General features: G+C 42.3%; 1 protein-coding gene across 1 annotated transcript in view; it reads right to left on the bottom strand.

Annotated features, from left to right (window-relative positions):
* aspg (asparaginase homolog (S. cerevisiae)) overlaps positions 1–22300 on the bottom strand; it is a 160409-nt gene that overhangs the window by 116699 nt on the left and 21410 nt on the right. The window contains exons 5-7 of the mRNA XM_080202112.1: positions 17045–17128; positions 16820–16946; positions 5605–5717 (exon numbers count right to left, since the gene is read on the bottom strand). Coding sequence (XP_080058238.1) covers positions 5605–5717; positions 16820–16946; positions 17045–17128 — 324 coding nt within the window. The remainder of the gene's footprint in view (positions 1–5604; positions 5718–16819; positions 16947–17044; positions 17129–22300) is intronic.

The raw sequence follows: 22300 nt of genomic DNA, 5'->3' as shown, positions 1-22300 counted from the left end.
TTCCTCTCAAGCCACACCATCCTGATTGGAACCATAACACTATTCCTGGACTGTCACCAGAACTCCCTCCCTAACAATACTATGTGCCTACATCACATGGACTGTGGTGGCAGAGTCACTGGATTAATGGTAAAATTTGAATTCAATAAAAATCAGGCATAAAATTCTAAAGAGCACCATGAAACCATTGTTGATTGTAGTAAAGTCCTATCTGGTTCACTAATTAACTAAGGTGGCTCGTCTGGCCTATGTCCAGACCTGCAATGCTGTCAAATCTTAAATACCGTCTGAAATGGCTTAGCAAGCCACAGTTCAAGGGCAATTAGGGATGAGCAACAAATGGTGGCATAGCCAGTGACACCAACATCCTGTTAAATGAAAAAAACCACTTGCTCATGAGCAATAAATACTGACCTTGCCAGTAACACCCATATCCCATGAACAAACATTCAAGATATTCAGCTGAATCTGTACTTACAGTTCAGAAGCTATTTGCAAGTGATTCCCACAGCTCTCATGTAGGACACAAAAGTGTGGAAGAGATGTTAAAAATGTCAATGCCTCAGCAACTTTACCAGTAAAGACTTAGTTTCAAGATAATGGATGTAATGCAAGTCTTAACAGGTAATTGAGTTTGTGTCTATATACGCCCTGTTTGTGAATCCAATTCCCATTCACCTGATGAAAAGGGCAGTGCTCTGAAAGCTCATGCTACCAGATAAACTGTTGGACTGAACCTAGAGTTCAGACTTTAGTGCCTACCCCAGTCCAACACAGGCATCTCCACATCATGACTCAAGTATGGATTCAAATCTAATACCCCTTACATCAATAACTACATCTGCACCTGAAGTCCATAGCTATTCAAATATTAAGTTTTTCCTACACAAAAACTGAATGCAACTATGGGCTTGATGACTTGGAGATGTTAGGTTCTTTGCAACTGTACTGCAAGTCACCTGCACTGGCTTTCATCCAGATCCCAGGTATGAGATCATTTCAATTGCGAGGCAGATGCAAACTTTAAGACAGGCTGAGTGAACAAGTTAAAGTTAGAGTTTGAGAAAAATAGTATTTCTTAAATGGGTGACAGATTATGGAGTGTAGAATTGTTTTATGAGGAGAGATGGAGGAAACAGCCTGTAATTTCAGGTTTTTATAGATTGATATGATCTCACCTGCAACAGATCTGGATAAAATGATTCCCCCACCTGGAGAGTCTAGAACAGTCTCAATAAAAGGAGCAGAATTAAGGACTGAGCCAAGGAGAAATTCCTTTATTCAGAGGGTGATGAATCTCTGGTATTTTTACCCCAAAGCTATGAAATTTCAATCACTGCACATGTTCAAAATAGAAATGATAAATTGTCCCTTAGGTGTCAGGGAAAACTAACTAGGGTAAATGCATAGGGTTGTTGGGTTAGGGCCCAGGTGGGTGCAAACTTCATAGAATCATAGAACCCTACAGTGCAGAAAGAGGCTCTTCAGCCCATCAAGTCTGCACTGACCACAATTCCACACAGGCCTTACCCCCATATCCTTACACATTTTACCTGCTAATCCCTCTAACCTATGCATCTTAGGACGTAGAGGGCGATTTTAGCATGGCCAAATCAACCTAACAGCATATCTTTAGACTGTGGGAGGAAACTGGAGTACCTGGAGGAAACCTATGCAGACATGAGGAGAATGTGTAAACTCCACACAGACAGTGACCTGAGCTGGGAATTGAACCCAGGTCCCTGGAGCTGTGAAGCAGCCGTGCTAACCACTGTGCTACCCAAATTGATGGACTGAATGGCCTCCTCCTGCATTGTAGGATTCTATATCAGTTTTGGATTGTGGAAGAATCCTGAGCATTCACAGGAAACTAAGACATAGGGACAATGTTCAAACTCCAGTCACCCGAGGATGGAATTGAACCTGGGTTTCCAGTGCCGTGAAGCAGCAATGCTAACCAAAGTGCCACCATGCTGCTGTGCAGGTTGGGGGATTAGTGGGGTTAACATGTGGGATTACTGGGATAGGGAAGGATTTGGGTCTGGGATGAAGATGCTCTGGTCAGAGGATCAGTGCAGACTTGATAGGCCAAATGGCCTCTTTCTGGTCTGGAGATCCTGATGGAATTACTGGCTGGAATTCCCCATCTGCCCAAGAATGGCCTCCTACACTCCGCATCCCATTCCTGAAAGCAATAGCAAGCTTGGAGTCAGGTTGAAAGAGATACCTCACCATCCTCATGGAAAATTGAGTCAAAATTAATATGGGATGGGTAAATGGCACACAGGAGTTGCCATTCTTCCTCAATGGATTTCCCCATGATTTAATCTCCCCTACTGAAACTGCAGACAAAGAATACAGCACAGGAACAGGCCCTTCAGCCCTCCAAGCCTGTGCTGCTCATGCACCCAATTAGACCATTTGTTTGTATCCCTCTATTCCCAGTCTGTTCATGTGGCTCTCTAGATAAGTCTTAACGATCCCAGTGCATCTGCCTCAACCACATTGCTTGGCAGTGCATTCCAGGCCACCACCTGTGCAAAATACATCCCAACATGCGTTGAACCTTGCCCCCACCTCACGTTGAACTTGTGACCCCTTGTGATCATCACCTCCGACCTGGGAAAAAGCCTCCCACTGTTCACCCTATGCCCTTCATAATTTTATACACCTCTATTAGGTCACCCCTCATCCTATCTTTCTAGGAAGAACAACCCCAGTTTACCCAATCTCACCTCACAGCTAAATACGCTCCATACCAGGCAACATCCTGGTAAACCTTTTCTGTTCTCTCTCCAAAGGCTCCATGTCCTTCTGGTAGGGGGGTGACCACAACTATATGCAGCATTCTAAATGTGGCCTAACCAACGTTCTATATAGCTAAAACATCATATGCCAACTTTTATACTCTATGCCCTGTCCAATAAAGGCAAGCAGGCCATATGCCTTCACCACCCTTAAGGATCGTGGACTTACACACCCACGTCCATGTCTATACTCCTGATGGTTCTGCCATTTATTGTATAGCTCCCCCTTAGATCTACCAAAATGTATCACTTTGCATTTATGTAGATTAAATTCCATCTGCCATTTCTCTGCCCAATTTTCCAGCCTATTTCCTGCTGTATTCTCTGACAACGTTCATCACTATCCACAACTCCAGCAATCTGTGTCATCCGCAAACTTACTGATCACAGTTACATCTCAAATCACAAACAGCAGGGGTCCCAGTACAGAGCCCTGCAGAACATCCCTAGTCACAGACCTCCAACCAGAAAAAGACCCCTCCATTGCGACCTCGTCTATGACCAAGCCAGTTCACCACCCATCTAGCTAGCTCACCTTTTATCCCGAGAGATTTAACCTTCTGCACCAACCTGCCATGAGGGATCTTGTCAAACGCTTTGCTAAAATCCATTTGGATGACATCCATGGCCCTTCCCTCGTCAATCATTTTTGTCACCTCAAAAAACAACCAAATTTGTGAGGCATGACCTCCCTTGTACAAAACTATGCTGTCTATTGCTAATGAGATTAGATCAGACCTCCTGACTTTGTTTTGAAAGTTGCCACATCAATTGGGATCAAATTGTAATTTTTAAGTGAACTTCCTCCTTTTAGTTTGCATGCAACATGCACAATTTGCTGTAGTGTACGCTTCCCAGGCCTCTGCACCAAATGGCAAGTCATAACCTCACTGGCAGAGTATGATCTTGTTTATGATGTTGCCTCCATGAGTAATACACTAAAAAAAACAGCCATTTGTTGTGTTGCAACTCTAGTTTTGCAATTACACAGAAAATCAGGGGGTTCAAAGACAAAATTCATTCAATTCAAAAAGACATATCCTCTTAAAGATTTTACATAGGTATGGTTAAAGACAGTACTAAAGCGCTTGTTCAAGAACATTGTAAAATGTGCTATTTTGTCAAGACAAAGCAATAAGTTTACATGACAAACTTTCAGTTGCATTTGGTGTAATCAAACATTGATGCATAAAGCAAATTAACTATTGTGACAGAACGATGAGATATCTGACTTGTTTTAAAACTGATGCAGAATTCTTCGTTAAAGTAGGAGCTCAAGGGTGTTGACCTGAATCTTGAAGATTGTATTCTGCGTACCAGTTTTTTCTAAATCCTGGCTCAGCTCATCCCACACGTGTCATTTCAATGCAGAGCAATTTTTTGTTCAAATCTATCACTGACAGCATATCTCACTGTTACAACAGTTCAAAGATGTTCAGGTTAGGTGGATTGGCCAAGCTAAATTGCCCCTTAGGTGTCCTGGGATGCCTCAGTTAGAGGGATTAGAGGTTAAATATGTAGGGATACAGGGATAGAGCCTGGGTAGGATTGTTGTTGGTGCAGACTCAATGGGTCAAATGGCTTCTTTCTGCACTGTAAGGTTTCTATGGTTACCAATAGCTGGCATTTAGTAATTGTCCCTGTTGCCAGCCTTCTAAAGTGTAAAACAGGATTTTCCAGTTCAGAGTTAGGGCCAATTCCCACACCGATTCCTGCCTTGAGCAATTTTCAGCAGTATAGGTCAGGAATGTGGGGTTGCAAAGCTGTACACAGTAATCACAGCTCAATTGTGGGGTTGGGCATTTCAGGCCACCTGCAATTTATCAAATTGAACCCATTTCTGTAAACAATGTAGTGCACAGTGTATCAAATCGTAGGGAACCCTAGTTGTAGTCACAAACCTTTTAACTTCAAAAGGCGTTGCCAATTTTACATATCATTATTAAATATTGTACAGCAAGTTAAATAAGGGCAGTGACTTAAGACTGTTATAACTTGTGACCAGCATTGTGGAAGTGAAAACTCCTCAGATATGTTGGAGGACATGAACCATTGGATAAATTGCTCTTCTGATTAAGCACTCAAATTCAGCTTTGACTATCAATTGTCCCCTGTAATTTAGGCTTTTAATTGAATAACAACTCAGATATCCATTACCCTGCTTCAAAGCTTAACTGATAGTAATTCAAAGAGCTTCACTTCAAATGCTTAAATGTATTCAGGCTGGGAGGCTGTTTATATAGCTCTGAAAGAGTCATTATAATTTGTTGGCCAAGCTCCAAATTCCAATAGTGGATTCAGCTCAGCAGGGACTGTTGATATAGCTGTCAAAGAGACAGTGAATTTTTTATCTTGACTATTGTGCGATAGGATTATGGCCAATTTTTCAAAACATTTGAGTAAGTTGATTTAGTGTTCAAGAATTCTGAAGATAATGGCTATTGGCTCAGTGTGGATGCAAGTGATGAGGACATGGAGAAATTGTGCGATATGGGAGCCCATGAAGGATAGGGAGATAATGAGGGTACTGAATGGACATACTAGTGAGGTGGATGAGGGTATTTCACACTGGTCCAATGTCTCAGGGAACAGAGGTGGATCTTGTAACCTACCTGATTCTGTATCCACATGATTCAACTCCAGCCTGCCCAGCTATGTGGGGTGAACTATGTTGGGACTGCATGACCACTTACTCAGGAGGTGGGATCATGACAAGGAAATAGCTGGACTCCCAGTTCCTGTTTGAAGAAAATCCAGCCTGCAATTTCAACTTGAAAATTCCAAAATCTTTAGTTACCGTAGCAACAGTGATTCCTGGGAATAACCTTATCAATCCCACATTGCGATTCATATTGGTGTGCACCATGAACTTTTTGGTTGTATTTGGCCTCCAGACAGTGTCCCAGTTGACTATAAAAGGAAACAAACAATTTAATTGCATCTGCAGTTTTAAAAAAAAAATGCATTCATGCAGCACCATCCATGACAAAATACTTTATGAGTATTACAACAGAAAATTGTGGCAATTCACAGAACATTTCCTGCAATCCATGTGATAATGTGATAGTGATTTTGACAGATAAATATTTGCTGAGAAATTTGAGATAAAATCACTTGTTCTTTCAAAATACTACTAAAAAGTAAAGTTACTATTATTAAGAACAGTGTGCTGTAACAAGTTCAGAAAGGACTCTGGCATGGAGATGCTGCCATTGAACTGGGGTAAACACAGTAAGTCTGATAACACCAGGTTTAAGTCAAACCGATTTATTTGATAGTAAACTCAAGCTTTTGGGGTTTGCCCTTCGTCAGGTCACTTGATATAAATAAATTGGTTGGACTTAAACCTGGTGTTGTCAGACTTCTTACTGTGGAGGATGTCAGCATGTTAGGATACCCTTGGGAGGATATGATGGAATCTGGCTAAACAGCATGATTTGGGGCGGGGGGGGGGGTTCAACTTGATAGGTTCTTAAAGGGGACACATTTGTGGAGCTATGGAGGCAGACAGTAGGGCAAGACTAATTGGACAACTCTACCCAAGAGTGAGCACAAGCACAAGGGGCCAATGAGCCGTATATTTTTATGATTTTATAAATTAAAATCAGATGCCCTAGAATTAGTGGTAATGGTGTTTTCCCCACTGTAAACAATAAGCAGTTCATTAGGATGAGAGTCTAGGAATAAGGGTATCTCAAAGTACAAATACAATCATGTTGCATAACTAGTTGATGAGGCCTTTAAAAGGCAAACCAACATTAGGCTTCATTTGTAGAGGAACAGATTAGAACAGTGCTGCATGCAGTTCTGGTCACCACATCAGAAATGAATAGGAGGCACTGGAGACTGAAAAGACTTAAGGTTGATCCTAGAAATGCATATGCATAATGAAGAAGTTAGGTCTCTTTTCCTCTGATGAAGAGGCTAATAGGTAGACTAAAAGTTTCAGATTAAAATTTTGGTAGAATGGTTAAAGAAAATTTCTCTGCTGGTGGGAACAGCCAAATTAGAAACCATCAATATATGAGTCAGAGTAGGGAATTCTGAAGAAATTTTTACATCCAATAGCAATAATGTAGAACTCCCAACTGCAAAGAATGGTTGAAGCAAATAGCATCCATGCATTAAAAGGAAAGCAAGATAATAAGTAGATGCAAATAGGGGGTTAAAAGATAAAATATTTACATGAGGAAAGATGAGGGGATTCTGGAGGAATGAAGAATAAATGCTGCCATGGACTATTTGGGCCTACTTTGTCACAAACTTTAAAAAGTATTAGTCACATTTTACATTAACACTGCAATGAAGTTACTGCAAAAATCCCCTAGTTGCCAGTGGTGCCTGTTTGGGGTACAGAGGGAGAATTTAGCATGGCCAATTCACCCAACCTGCACATTTTTTGGAGTGTGGGATGAAACCCAGACAGACAGGGAGAACGTGCAAAGTCCACACGGATTGTGACCCAAGCTGGGAATAGAACGTGGGTCCCTGCGTACAATGCTATTAAAAGTTGTTTCAGCTATCACAAAATGCATCATAAATCATTGTGTTGGAAATTCTTTTATCACTTTTGTTTTAAACTCAGCTCACACAGTCAAGCAAAAGGTATCTTCAAACATGATAACTTGAAGATAACCAACTTTGTGAAATAGAATGTTGGTGCTTTTATGGATGAGTATGGAAATGCCCAAGTTAGTCAAATAGGAAGTCATGTATAGGTAGAATAAGATAATGCACTGCCATGGTGATGGTTTCTTGCTTTATATTACCTGAAGATAATCATATGGATTAAAAGGAGTCCAACCATAACATTATACACGTTTATTTTACTGTGCCAAAGCAGCTCAATAATTTGTATCTGGCCTAAATCGGCCACATAGGTTTTGGATCCACCTTCTGACAAATTGGAAAAGTAGACCTGTGAAAGTCACCAATATTTAGTCAGGATAAGGGAGGTATTGTTGCACTACAACGCAAATAGATGTAGGTCAATGTGAGTCAAGTCTCACAAATCACTGTGATTAGATGTTTTTGTTACTGCAAAATCCAAATGGAGAAAATGAGCATTCCCTGTTAGAGTAAATGGGGTTGCAATTTCCAGTGACTGCACATATGTAATTAAACTTGGAAATCAAGACGTGTCCACAATGCTTTAAAGCAGCTTTTTTTTTTCAAAAAAGGAGTCTAAATGCCCTGACAAGCAGTTTGAGGGCAATCAAGGATGGGCAACAAATGCTGGTCCAACCACAATTCATGAACGAACATTAAAAAAACTATACGTGGTCACAATCTGCATTTTACACAAATGGAATGTTGCAATGTGATTAAAAGGAGATGAGAACACTCAAGCCTTCTCCATTCCAGTGCAGATAAATTTTTAATTATGGTTTATTCCTGCCATGCTTGTCCTGAACTTAAGTGTGGACTATCATTCCTTGATATTAAGTATGAGATTTTCAAATAAGTACATTTTTCACAATTTTCCAGTGTATTGAAACAACATTTACAACACATTAGTGGAAATAATAAATTGAGGTAATTATGGTCGACATTCTGGGCAAAGCCTTGCTCTATAAAGTGTTTTTTTCAGTAATGTAATGAGGTTTTACAAAGTCTGATACCAACTGATATGCATTCGAAGTTCATCTATCAGTGAACAGAATTTGAAAGCTCAGAAGCCATTTATAGAATTCTTAGTGCAGAAGTCAATTTGCCCATCAAGTCTGTACTGACTCAAAGAACTTACTCGTGCTTTTACCATGGCTAATCCATCTAGTCAACACATCTTTGCATGCTAACGGGCAATTTAGCATGGCCAAACCACCTAACCTGCAAATCTTTGGCTTGAGGGGAAACCCCACACAGAATTAGGGAAAATGTGCAAACTCCAGTCACTCTGGGCCAAACTTGAACCCAGATCCCTGATGCTTAGAGGCATCAGTGCTAACCACTGCTATGGTGTCATCTTTGACGTGAAAGTTGAATTAAATCCATTTCTCTTTTTACTACTAATCTGATTTTATAGTAATATTTATCCACACAGATTCAAAATTCTCATCTCCGTGTTTCCCCAATTCAAAAGGGCTTGTGGGAGCAAGTAAATGGGTGAGGAATCAAAACTAGTGTGGAAAATCTGTCGTCTTTAGGGTCTTAAGAATCTAAAGACTTACTGCACCAAAGATGACAATATGGTATGGCAAAAGTACACATCAGTACTAAGTAGCTGTAACCTATCTAACAGAAGCAGGAGAATCTATGTTAGCATTCAGGAAAATAAACCAAAGCTCCAGAATTACTTCACTTGTTTTCATGTCGACAGGCCTAAATATTATGGTCACTGCTTTTATTAAAACTGCTGCCTAACCTTTCTTCTGGTTTGCATGTTAGCACAGTTAAAGTTGTTAAGTCACCAGTTTAGACGAGATGCATCCAATGAGGGAAGCAAGGGTGGAAATTGCAGAGGGACTTCCAATCTTCCTTAGATACAGATGTGTCAGGACTGGAGAATTGACAAACGTTCAAATAATGTGTAAGCCAGTAACTGCAAAGATCAGTAATTTAGCCTCAGTAGTGGAAAAAGACCATCTGGGACAAAGTCACTTGAACAAATATGGATCTATTGTGGAAAGTCAGCTGATTTGTTGAAGGCTAACTTGATTAAGGTTTTTTTGATGAGATAACAGAAGGCTGGTGTGTACATAGGCCCCTAAAAGGCATCTGATGAAATGTCACCTAAAAGTGACCAGGTGAACTGTTGTTTATTGGGCTGAAGACAGTGGGATTCCTCAGTAGTTGATCAGATCAATGCTATTCTTGCTCTACAAGAGTGAGCGACTTGTGCCCAGCACAATTTCAAAATTGGATTATGAGCTATGAGAAACATCCAAGAAGACATAGGTAGGCTGATGAAATGGATCGACGCGTGACAGATGAAGTGAAATACTTTGGTAGAGAACACAGAGGCACAGTAAAATAAAGGGGACAAATCTAAAATGGGACAGGTGCAGACAGTCCTTCAGGACATACAAGTCACTGGAAGGGGCAGAACAGGTTGAGAAAGCTATTAATAAAATCCAAAATTTTTAATTAAGGCACAGGGAATAGACACAAAACTGGAGCAGTGTGCCCAATTCTGGACAGCATAGTTTGAGGATGTAAAGGCATTAGAGGGGGTTCAGGAAAAAGAATGGTCCCAGGAATGAGAGACTACAGTTACATGGATAGATTGGAGAAATTGTGGGTGTCTTCCTGAGGTGAAACAGTAGAGGAGATTTGATAAGTTTTTAAAACTATAGAATAGAATCCCTCCAGAAGGCTGCTGTTTGGCCCACTGAGTCTGCACCAACCAAAATCCCACTTAGGACCTATCCCCACAATTCCATGCAGTTACCTAGCCAGTCCCCTTGACAATGGGGCAATTTAGCATGGTCAATCCACCAAACCCACATATCTTTGGAATGCGGGAGGAAACTAGAGCACCCAGAGGAAATCCACACAGACGTGACCTCAGCATTGAGCCCAAATCCCTGGCAGAGGCAGCTATGAGTGTTCTAGATCAGAGGGTTCCAGTTTGCTAAGAACACCAAATAATGCATATTTGAAAGGCAATTCTCCCAAAAAATTCTATTTGTCCCATCCTGCACATTGCAGAGTGTCGCAGTGTAAATCATGCTGAAATTCAGTGGGCAGGGCCTATTCCTGCTGGAGACTGGCAGCATAGTGCTGAAATTGGCACATGCCAAGTCCTGCACTGCTGGCCTCCCAATTGCAGATCGCCATCCACTCAGCCAGATGCAGAGAGGCCTCCCCTACACAATCTACCCCCTGCACACTGCACCCCCCCCCCACCCCCCCCAAAATTAGGCCCAACACCCTTGGGTAGTGCCAAGGTGCCCCCTGGGCATTGGTGCTTTGCCCCTTGGGCACTGCCAAGGTGGTGATGCTGAGCAGGCACCACCCAACCCTCTGGGAGGCCTTGATTGCCACCACCCCTCCCCCCCCCACCCTTTCAATCCAGCAGGATCTGGGCCACCAGTTCCCAGCAAGCAGGGAGCAATAGTAAACTGAGTGAACCATGTGTGGCCGGAGGAGGGGGATGCTAGCCCAGAGATTCAGTCCCAGGCCTGCTAGTGAGATTAAAATTGCCATTTAAAATCATTTATGCAGCTCCATGACTATTTCCGGCATGGAGCTGACAGTGCTAGAAATCAGGTTGCTGGAGATGCAGAGGCTGTGGCACTCAGTAGAGCATGTGTGAAATGGCCTCTGCTCAAGTCTCCTGGCCTGCTGTGCTACAAAAACTGCAGTGGGCTGGGACTATTGCTCCCTTGATTTCTGTGATAGACTTGGGTAGGAAAAGAGGCAGATCCCAAGTGGAAGATCTGGAATTTACTACCTAAAGATGTGGTAAAACAAAATTAAATAACCAGCTGAACAGTAACATCCGCAGGGCTTTGGACCAGGTTCAATTCCTGCCTTGGGTGATTAAGTTTGAACATTGTCCCTGTGTCTGCATGGTTTCCTCTCATGGTCTGAAAGATGTGGTTAGGTGAATTGGTCATGTTAAATTCTCCCTCAGCATACTTGAGCAGGTGCCAAAATGTGGTTACTTGGGGGATTTTAACACTAATGAAGTTACTGTGAGTGTTAATGTAACCTACTTGTGACTAATAAAAAGAGGGGGACCAGTTGACCTGGCTCTTGCAGACATGTCAAAGGGCTGAGTGGTCTCCTGTGTTGTAACCACCTATGATTTTATGAAAACTATAGTTAATAATTCACTCCTAGATACTTTTCCTTTGGCAGATTTAAAGGACAATCAGAATCCTATAGTGCAGGAGGCCAGCCTGAGTCTGCACTGACCACACAGGCCCTATCACCATAACTGATGCATATACCCTAGATTGCACACCCACCCCACCTCCCACCCAACATTAAAATTGCTTGAATTGTGGCCTTGAGTATTGTTGGTTTCAATTGATTCACAGCTGGTATACATGCCTTCAGCTGCAGATGCTCTTACTGCACCCTCAAATGCCATTTCATGCCTCTTTAAAGCCAGTCCTTCAAAATCCAAAGTTGAGCCACCTGCCCTAATTTTGGCTTATATAGCTCACTGCCAAAATTTACTGCAACAACATTTGTCACTACATTAAAAGGCACAATACAAATACATCTTTTGTTTCACTCAATTCCACCACCTTAATTTGCTACAATTTTCTAAAATTGTTTACTGCCTGAAAAGAGGCCCTTCGGTCCAACTTATCTAGGCCACCCAGTTTGGCCCATATCCCTTTACCCATTTTATCCATGTGACTGAACACAAATTGTACCTGCCTCTACCAGCTTGTTCCAGACACCACCCTCTGAAAAAATTGCCTGTCTGGTCACTTGTCTCTCTCTTCTTAAACCTATGCCCTTTAGTATTAGACTGCCCTATCTTAGGCAATATATATTTCCCAATCTTGCTGATCTATGCCCCTCATTTATAGACCTTTAAGATCACCCCTAAGCTCCAGAAAAACATCAGTCTATCCAGCTTCTCCTTAACTCAATCCATCAAGTCCTGGTAGCATACTAGTAAATCTTTTCTGCACTTTCTAATTTAAAATCCTTCCTATAATAGGATGACCAGAATTGCATACAGCATTCCAAGTGTGGCCTTACCAACATCTTGTACAGCTTCAATAAGACATCTCAACTCCTGTATTCAGTGTTCTGATCAATGAAACCAAACATGCTGAATGTTGTCTTTTTCACCTGTGACTCCACTTAAGAAGCCATAAACATGTACGTGAGTTTAAAGGGCAGAGTAGACTACACTAAGATTTGATCTGTCATTAGCTACAGATCTCAGCATATTCGAGAATCACAGAATAGTTGCAACAAGTTGGTAATTCAACTTTTTGTGCTAGTTCCCTGCAAAAGCCATTCACCTTGTCCCACTTTTTTCATGAAGCCCTGCACATTTCTCTTCAGAGGATGACCCAACTTCCTCTTGAAAGCCATATTTGAATTTACCCCCCCATTACACTTGCAGATGGTGTACCCCAGGTCCTAACTACTCACTGTAAAGAAAGTTCTCTTGTGCCACCATGGCACATTGCATCTTTTGCCAATCACTTTAAACCCAGTGTTCTCTTGCTCTTGACCCATCCAATGTGAATGGTTTCTTCCTGTTTACTTTGCCCAGGCCCCTGATGTATTTGATGTTCAAAATTAAGAGCATTTATTGGTAGTAGGGCTACTGCTCTGCTATTACACCTTGATTTTTAGACTGAAAGCTTTTGCGTAGCAAAATGAGCAAATGAATCAGCAGTACCTTGGACTCTGATGGGTATACAAAAGGCTGACAAGCAATTTAAATTAAGCTCACACCATACACAATTAATACTCAGTCTTAATTTAAAAAGTTAAGATTTCTCAGCCTTCACTAAAAGGAAACTAAAAATAAACTTATGCTCTACAAACGCACATGATTCTCAAAAGGAAATACATGCTGCGCGCTTTACACAAAGTACACCTCATACTTTACAGGCAAGCAATATGAAAAAAATCCTACATGCAATACAAATGCGTTTCCTGTATTCAAACTGTGTTCCACAGCCAGATAAATAAATGCATGCTAACAGTGGTACAAAGTTGACAAGGCTAGGAGAATGAGAAAGGATCAATGGCAAACTGCAAACAAGCATTGCATTGAGTGCTGCAGCCCTGGGGAGACAGCAAATATTTGCAGGTTTATATTGCAAAATCATACCATTTAACCCACGTTTTGCTATACATTAGCCACAGGTATAATTCATTCATTTTAGTAATTTAGAACAAAGCATACAACATGCTTTAATAAAAGTGTTGTCAGTCAGATGGAGACATGAAAAACAAACAGCGCCCTTGGGATCCTGAGTGCTTTACTTCATAGTTCAAAAGGTATTCAGTGACCAGACATTAAATATCCCAGACCCCTCCTATTATTTTAGGTGCATGCTTCCCCCATGTTTTGCTTCCAAAAGGAGAGAATTAGCCTTTTCACTTATTGTTGCAGTTTAGAACCATTTTAGACTTCTTGGATAATGAAGCATAAGAATATAAGAAATAGGAGCAGGAGTAGGCCACCGAGCCCTTTGAGCCTGCCCCGCCATTCAACAAGATCATGGCTGATCTGAAGTGGATCAGTTCCACTTTCCCGCTTTCTCCCCATAACCCTTAATTCCCTTGTCTATCAAAAACCTATCTACCCATGACTTAAATACAGCAAGGTAGCCTCCATCACTTCAACGGGCAGAGAATTCCAGAGATTCACCACCCTGAGTGAAGAAGTTCCTCCTAAACTCTGATCTAAACTGTTCCCCCACCACCCCCCCCAACCCCTTATCTTGAGGCTGTGCTCTCTAATCCTGCTATCCTTTCTAAACAGGAAGAATCTCTCTACCTCTACCCTATCTATCCCCTTCATTATCTTATACATCTCTATAAGAACCCCCCTCAGCCTTCTAAACTCTAACGAGTACAGACCCAGTCTATTCAGTCTCTCTTCATAGGCTAGCCCCCTCATCTCCGGTATCAGCCTAGTGAACCTTCTCTGCACTCCCTCCAAGGCCAATATATCCTTCCGCAAATGCAGTGACTAAAACTGCTCACAGTACTCCAGTTGCAGCCTCACCAGTACCCTGTCCAGTTGCAGGGTATATATTCTATTTATATTCTGCCCCTGTTGCTATAAAGGCCAACATTCCATTCGCCTTCTTGTGCGCGAATCAAAAACCCAGTCTGCAGGTGCAGCAGGTGATCAAGGATCCCCAGGTCCCTCTGCACCATAGCATGCTGCAACTTTGCCTTTTAAATAATAATCCCTCCTACTATTATTCCTGCCAAAGTGGATAACCTCACATTATACTCCATCTGCCAGGTCCTCACCCACTCACTCAGCCTATCTAGATCTCTCTGCAGACTTTCTGCACCTTCCATGCAATTTGCTTTTCCACTCATCTTTGTGTCAACAGCAAATTTCGTTACCCTACACTCAGTCCCCTCCTCCAGAGCATCTATATAAATGGTAAGTAGCTGAGGCCCCAGCACCGATCCCTGCAGCACTCCACAAGTCACCAACTGCCAACCAGAATAATACCCATTGATTCCAACTCTCTGCTTCCTATTAAACAACCAATCCTCTATCCATGCTAACACCTTACCCCCAACTCCCTAACCTTATCTATATGCAGTAAGACCTAGACAACATTCAGGCTTGAGCTATGAGATAACATGTGCACTACATGTCAGACAAAAATCTCCAAAAAAAGTTAGATGTTTTACAGTACTCCCATTGTTGAATTACCACTGATCAGAAATTTGCCTGCACCAGCTACATGGCTTTAAAAGCAATTTAGTGACTGGCAATTCTATGGACAACACTTTACTCCCCTATCCATCATCTAACTAGAAGCAAGTAATGGAATATTCTCCACTTGCCTTGATGGGTACAACTCCAACACCACACTGGAAACTAATCACCCATGACAAAGCAACCTGCTTGATTGACACCTCACATACCACAAACATTTACTTCACCAGTGCATTGTACATAAAAATGAGATGCAGCACAACAACTCACCAAGCCTCAAATTGTCCCTTCTAACCCCACAGCCTCATGTGAAAAGGAGAAGGGCAGTCGATGCACTTCAGGTTGCCCTCCAAGCCCAACATCTGGGCGTGGAATTATATCACTTAAAGCCTGTAACTCCCTTCTCAACATCAGTGTACCAAAATCATGAGCTGTAGCTACCTCAGAAGTTGGACTACAAATGCTGGTCTTGCCAGCAGTATTCATACCCCAAGAACAAAACAAGCATGGCCCAAGACAAGCTTCCAACCACATTGCCCACTTCCTCCTGGCTTAGCTCATTAGCTCTGGACTTAAATATTCTATCCTTCATAAACTTGAAAGCATCCAAAATTCTGCTACGATATCCTTACTCACCAAGGCCCACATTATGGAGGTGGTGGTTGACCTACGTTGGTTTCTAGTAGAGAAAAGGCTTGATTCTTAAATTGCATCTTGCTGTCAGTCAAATCCCTCCAAGCTAACACCTCTCCCTATCTCTTCAATCCCCTCCAATTCTAACATTCTGTGAATCCCCAATTTCAAATGCTCCACCACTGACAGCCAATGACTTACTTGCTCCGATGTGTCAAATTATATACGCGTTTGCAATTTCTTTCAAATTTCCACACCACCACATTCTATTTCACTCACCTGGCTCATCACCTTCCTTTCCCATTTCATCCATTACTCTTCTCTCCCCACTTCGCAATCACTATCTTGCCCCCTTGCCTTGGCTCCTGAACTCAAACTGTAGCTCCTCTGACACAGGAGAAAATAGGCTGTGGTTTCCTTAGACAGGGCTAAAAATCCAAGGAAATTTAAGTGTAGAATTGCAATATGGCAGGTTCAAGTAATTTCACATTGCTGCCTGGTGCAACACCCATTATTGGCATGATCCCACCCCAGGGCATTTTCAGAAGTTGATTGCAGACAGCAATAGGTAGCCAATTAAAGGTAAATTATTGGAGGCCAAAAAAGGCAGCTCTGGCCATTTTTTAAATAGCTCAAATGTGTTAAAGTTGAGGGTGCTGCAAGATGGAGGCAACTTCTCTTCCTTACCTGGAATGACATGCTACAGTTCCTTCCATGCTGGATGGCATCTTAGTGTCCCTTTTACAGTCCACCCCCCATCCTTAATTGGAGAATGTGTGCACCCTCTGAATTTTAATAGGCTTACCTAGTATGATGACTACTCCTGACACAGGACAATGTTGGGACTCCCATTTGACTTCAATGTCAGACTCCTGGTCCAAAATATAAATCTCTGTCCCAGACTTGTACACCCAAAAAAACTTGTTTAAGCCTCCAAATCATACCTAATAGATTTTTAAATTTCATTTTACCAGCTTTCTCAGGTGTAGAGAAAAGACACTGCTCAAATTTACAAAATCAAAGTCCAACTGTGACTCACCTTTAATTTCCACTTCAGCATTGACAAGTGGACGCAAGTTGGGTGAAGAAAATGCAGTAAAACTTCCTGCATCTATTTTTGTCACCCGGTTTCCTCTGTACAATTGATGTTGAAAATAAAGACTGACCTAAATAATTGAACACAATGTCGGGAGTGCAAATATTAGCAAATATTAACTAAAATGACCATATTAAACGTGTGAATAATTGCAGGCTGTACACATACCTCTGGTATTACATACTGGCCAGCAATCAGAAGTGCTCCGAGCAAATTATCATGGCCATCATTTCTCATCTCATAGATGGGAACCTGGTGGAATGAAAAGAGCTGTAAAATGTTTGGCAATAATGTAATAGTGAAATACACCACTAGATTGTGGTTAGGGATTAGTAAAGTAATCCGGTGGGTTCAGCATTCTGTTTGTTACATCTGATAACTACTTCCTCCCCAACTACCCCACAGCAATTTGAGTTTAGCTCTTCAGCTCATTTCCAGTCACACCAGACTTCACAATACTTGCTTGCAGTCAGTGAATGAATTACTGGTAGTAATAAGTAATTACTCCACTATTAAAAATAATATTTCCAACTCCCTCAATGATTGCCTGCTCTGAATCATCCCACAAATGCACAGCTGGACAAATGTGAAACTAAACATGTCATCCCTTAACCCACAGCTCTACACCATGACAGAACAGTGCATCTGGTCCCATATGCTCCTTACATGACATCTTAATATAAATGGTGTTAATCCCAATAATTTTTATGTCAAGCAAGAATGAGTTGGAAGCTAAACTGTACCTTAAAACAGGATCGCTTCCAAGATAGCAAAGTAAAACCACAAACTCTTCCAGTTCCTCAGATACCCAAGGCGGAAATTTTCCCTTCCCACCTGCCAAGAGAATCCTAAGTCATGGACCATGCAAAGGTCCATAGACTTCAGGTGGAATTTTTCAGCTATGCAGTGAGCACAGCTGGAAAATCCTGCTCCCAGAATGCATTGGCTCATAAACAACAATCAGGGATATATTGCCAGAGTGTAATTGGGGACAGCATGCATTTAATTGGAGCTGATGAATTTATGAATTAGCAGACAAGCATTTGGCTCCTTGAGCCTGCTCAGTCAACAAGATCATGGCTAAACAAATTGTAACCTCAACTTCATATTCCTGTCGCTCACCCTTTTGTTAATCATGATTCTATCTACTTTTGCCTTCAAGATATTCAAAGCGTCTACTTCAACCACCTTTTGGAGGAGTGCTCCAAAATCTCAACCTCAAAAAATTCCTCAACTCTGCCTTTAAAAAAGAGACACTGTCCCTTTTTAAGTGTGACTCCTTGTTCTAGATTCCCCACAAGAGGAAACCACCTTTTTTGCATCCACCCCATCAAGTCCACTCAGACTTGAATGACTGAAGTTAATTCTTCACAAATTAAGCTTGAGGAAGCATTTAATGGAATGTAAAAAAAACTTTTAAACCTGAAGATAGGCAATAGCAAAAAAAAAAAATCAGTAATAGAAATTAGATAGACAAAAAAAAAAAATTGGTATATTCAATGATAAAGGCAAGATGCTGTGTTTGCGATGATTGAGACCACAAGGTAACCAAATGTGTTTAAAAGGAGGAACTTCATATCAATAATGAAGTTTAACAGTAGCAATAACTCAGAAGTAACATGAAAATAAGAGCACTAGTGAAATAGATGTCACTTACACGTCATCCTCTTGCTCACTGAAAAGTCTACCAAATCCCAGAACCAGTAAAAAAAAAAATTTACATAGGAGAAAGGCTTGTAAGAACACTACTCAAAATGACACTAATACTTCTCCCCCTCCTTAAATCCCCAACCCCTATCAGGGCAGAAATACAAAAGAAAGTAATGTCCAAGTCTGTCAGTAGCTTTGAAGTTGTGTTGCAACTGAGTCAATACCCATTGGTGAATCTTGTAAAGATAATCTGGAATCATAAGTGAAGAGGTAGATTGTGAATTTGTACATCAATGTTCATTCCTCTTCTACTTGCCAGCAGTCAACTGGCAAACCTGGAAACACAGGAACCACTTGTTGAATACCCATAGCAGTATTACCTTCTGCCATGTTAACGGCAATGGTTGCTGACACCAACTTTTCCTGTCTGAGTCGCAACAAATATGATTTTGGTGTCTGAACAACTCAATTTTGCAGTCTCATGACAAGATACCAAACCATAGTGTGTGTTTTTTCTGGGTGTTCCAGTTACCTGCCACAGTCCAAAAGACTTCCTGATGAGGTGCATTGGCCAACCAGGGGATTTTCACTGCAATGTTAATTTAAGCCTACTTGTGACAAACTTGATAATGCTTTTAAAAATTCCTGGTATTCAGTTCTGGTTGCTACCAAATTTTCAGCTGTAAACCTGAACATCCAATTTGAAGTACCTCTTTGGCCTGTGAGAGTCTCTTGAGTTACCGTCTCAGGATACAATGCCTTGGATGGCAAGTCCCATGAAGGGAGACAACTCAATGCATCTGCATTGTCTCTGCTCTGTACATGATAATTGTACTGAGAATCCCTGCAGTGCAGGAGGCCATTGGCCCATCTGTACTAACCACAATCCTATAAGCCTCTACTCCCACAACTCCACATATTTACACTGCTAATCCCTCTGACACCAGGGTCAATTTAGCACGACTAATCAACCTAACCTGTACATCTTTGGTCTGTGGGAGGAAACCAGGGCACCTGAAGGAAATCCACGCAGACACGGAGAGAATGTGCAACTCCAGTGACCAGAATTGAACCTGGGTCGCTGGCACTGAGGCAGCAATGATAACCACTGCCACCCCAAAGCTGATATGTAAAAGCCATCGCTGTACTCTTGCTGAGGCCATGGGATGAATACATTTCAACTCACTGAAAAGACACAATGGTTTGTGGTCAGTACATAAAGGAACCACCATCAAGATACTGATCAAATCCTTTCCCTGCAGAAACAATAGCTAGAACTTTGGTCCAACTGTGAATGCCTTTTCAACTCTTGACAGTGTCCTAGGTGTAAAACTAAAGTGTTTCCTTCATTGGAGAAAGTACCACACCCATACATTAGGGTGAGGCATTGCATGACAGGATAAGTTCCCTGTCTGGACCAAAATGTACCAGATTATCCAATTGCAGCAGTACTTTCATATCCTTGAAAGCCTTGTGCACACAAACATAAACCATCCATTTGACCTTTGTGTAGATACGGATACAATGGAATCACTGTAGACAGGTCTGACAAAAAAAATTTCCTTAATAGTTCACCAAGCCCAAAAGTGACCTGAGCGCTCTCATTCCTAAGCTCTGGCGCTTTCTTGGAAGAGAAAAATTGAGCCGTAGGAGATTAACCTTGTGCAGTGATTGTGTCAGATTCTCCACATCATCGGTTCCCAACCAATAAGTTGTAGCACAATGGGTGGGAGGGAAGTCTTCATGGCTAGTGAAAAAGATTCAAAATTCACAAACAAAAACTAAGCTTAGTCTTCAGATTTGTAGTTGACATTCAAGATTCAACAAATCTTGGGACTCATGTATATGCCAGCTGAGAAAGCCTCATAACAACATAAGAAATAGGAGCAGGAGTAGGCCATCTAGCCTTTCGAGCCTGCCCTGCCATTCAATAAGATCATGGCTGATCTGTCGTGGCTCAGTTCCACATTCCTGCCCTCTCCCCATAACCCTTAATCCCCTCTCTTATCAAAAACCCATCAACCCACGTCTTAAAAATATTTAGCGAGGCAGCCTCCACCACTTCAACGGGCAGAGAATTCCAGAGATTCACCACCCTTTGAGTGAAGAAGTTCCTCCTCAACTCCATTCTAAACCACTCCCCCCCCCCCCCCCCCCCTGCTTTATCCTGAGGCTGTGCCCCCTAGTCCTACTGTCTTTTTTGAGCGGGAAGAGTCTCTCCACCTCTATCCTATCCATCCCATTCATCATCTTATACGTCTCAATGCGATCTCCCCTCATTCTTCTAAACTCTAACGAGTACAAGCCCAGTTTATTCAGCCTCTCCTCATAGCTCAACCCCCTCAACTCCGGTATCAGCCTAGTAAACCTCCTCTGCACTCCCTCCAAGGCCAAAATATCTTTGCGCAGGTGCGGCACCCAAAACTGCACACAGTACTCCAGCTGCGGCCTCACCAATGCCCTATACAGCTGCAGCAAGACCTCCCTACTTTTATATTCAATCCCCCTCGCTATGAAGGCCAGCATCCCATTTGTCTTCCTGACCACCTGCTGCACCTGCAAGCTGGGTTTTTGCGACTCATGCACAAGGTCCCTCTGCACCGTCGCCTGCTGCAGTTTTTCGCCACGTAAGTAATCCTTCCTACCATTATTCCTACCAAAGTGGACCACCTCACACTTGCCAACATTAAATTCCATTTGCCATTTCCTGGCCCATTCGCCCAGCCTATCTAGATCCTTCTGCAGACTCTCCACACCCTCCGCACAATTTGCCGTTCCCCCAACCTTGGTGTCATCAGCAAATTTCGACACCCTACACTCGGTTCCCTCCTCCAGATCATCTATATAAGTGGTAAAAAGCTGAGGCCCCAGCACCGACCCCTGAGGCACTCCACTAGTCACCATCCACCAATCCAAATAGCACCCGTTGACCCCCACTCTCTGCCTCCTATTTGACAACCAATCCTCTATCCACGCTAACACCCTACTCCCAACTCCATGTCCCCTGACCTTCTGCAATAACCTCGTGAGGTACTTTGTCAAACGCCTTCTGAAAATCCAGAAAGACCACATCCACCGGCTCTCCTCTATCCACTGCCCTAGACACATCCTCATAGAACTCCAGTAGCTATGTCAGACACGACTTCCCTTTAACGAAACCGTGCTGCGTCTGCTCTATCAAGCAATTCCCTTCAAGATGCCTCGCAATTTCCTCCTTAATGACGGATTCTAACATTTTACCTACCACAGACGTTAAACTAACCGGCCTATAATTCCCTGCCTTTTGCCTGGCACCCTTCTTAAACAACGGCATAATATTAGCCGTTTTCCAATCTTCCGGCACTTCCCCGGAATCCAGCGACGTCTGGAAAATAACCACCAAGGCATCCACTATCACCTCCGCCATTTCTTTCAGAACCCTCGGATGCATTCCATCCAGTCCTGGGGACTTGCCCACAATCAGCCCCTCCACTCTGTCGAGCACCGCCTCTCTAGTAACAGTAATGTCATCAAGACCCTCCAGTCCTACCACCTTTCCATCGCTAACACCCGGCAAATTATTCACGTCCTCCTCCGTGAAGACAGAAACAAAAAATTTATTCAATACCTTAGCCATATCCTCATCCCCTACCACTAGGTCCCCTTTCTCATCCTCTAAAGGACCAACGTTCACCCTAGCCAGCCTCTTCCTTTTTATATATTTATAAAAACTCTTGCTATCCTTTTTTATATTAAGCGCTAGCCCAGCTTCATAGTTTCTCCTACCCTTCTTTA

This window comes from Carcharhinus amblyrhynchos, chromosome 14 (genome assembly GCF_965287045.1).
Source record: "Carcharhinus amblyrhynchos chromosome 14, sCarAmb.v2.hapA, whole genome shotgun sequence".
In the NCBI taxonomy this organism is placed as follows: domain Eukaryota; kingdom Metazoa; phylum Chordata; class Chondrichthyes; order Carcharhiniformes; family Carcharhinidae; genus Carcharhinus; species Carcharhinus amblyrhynchos.
This window is presented reverse-complemented; position numbering and strand designations above follow the sequence as displayed.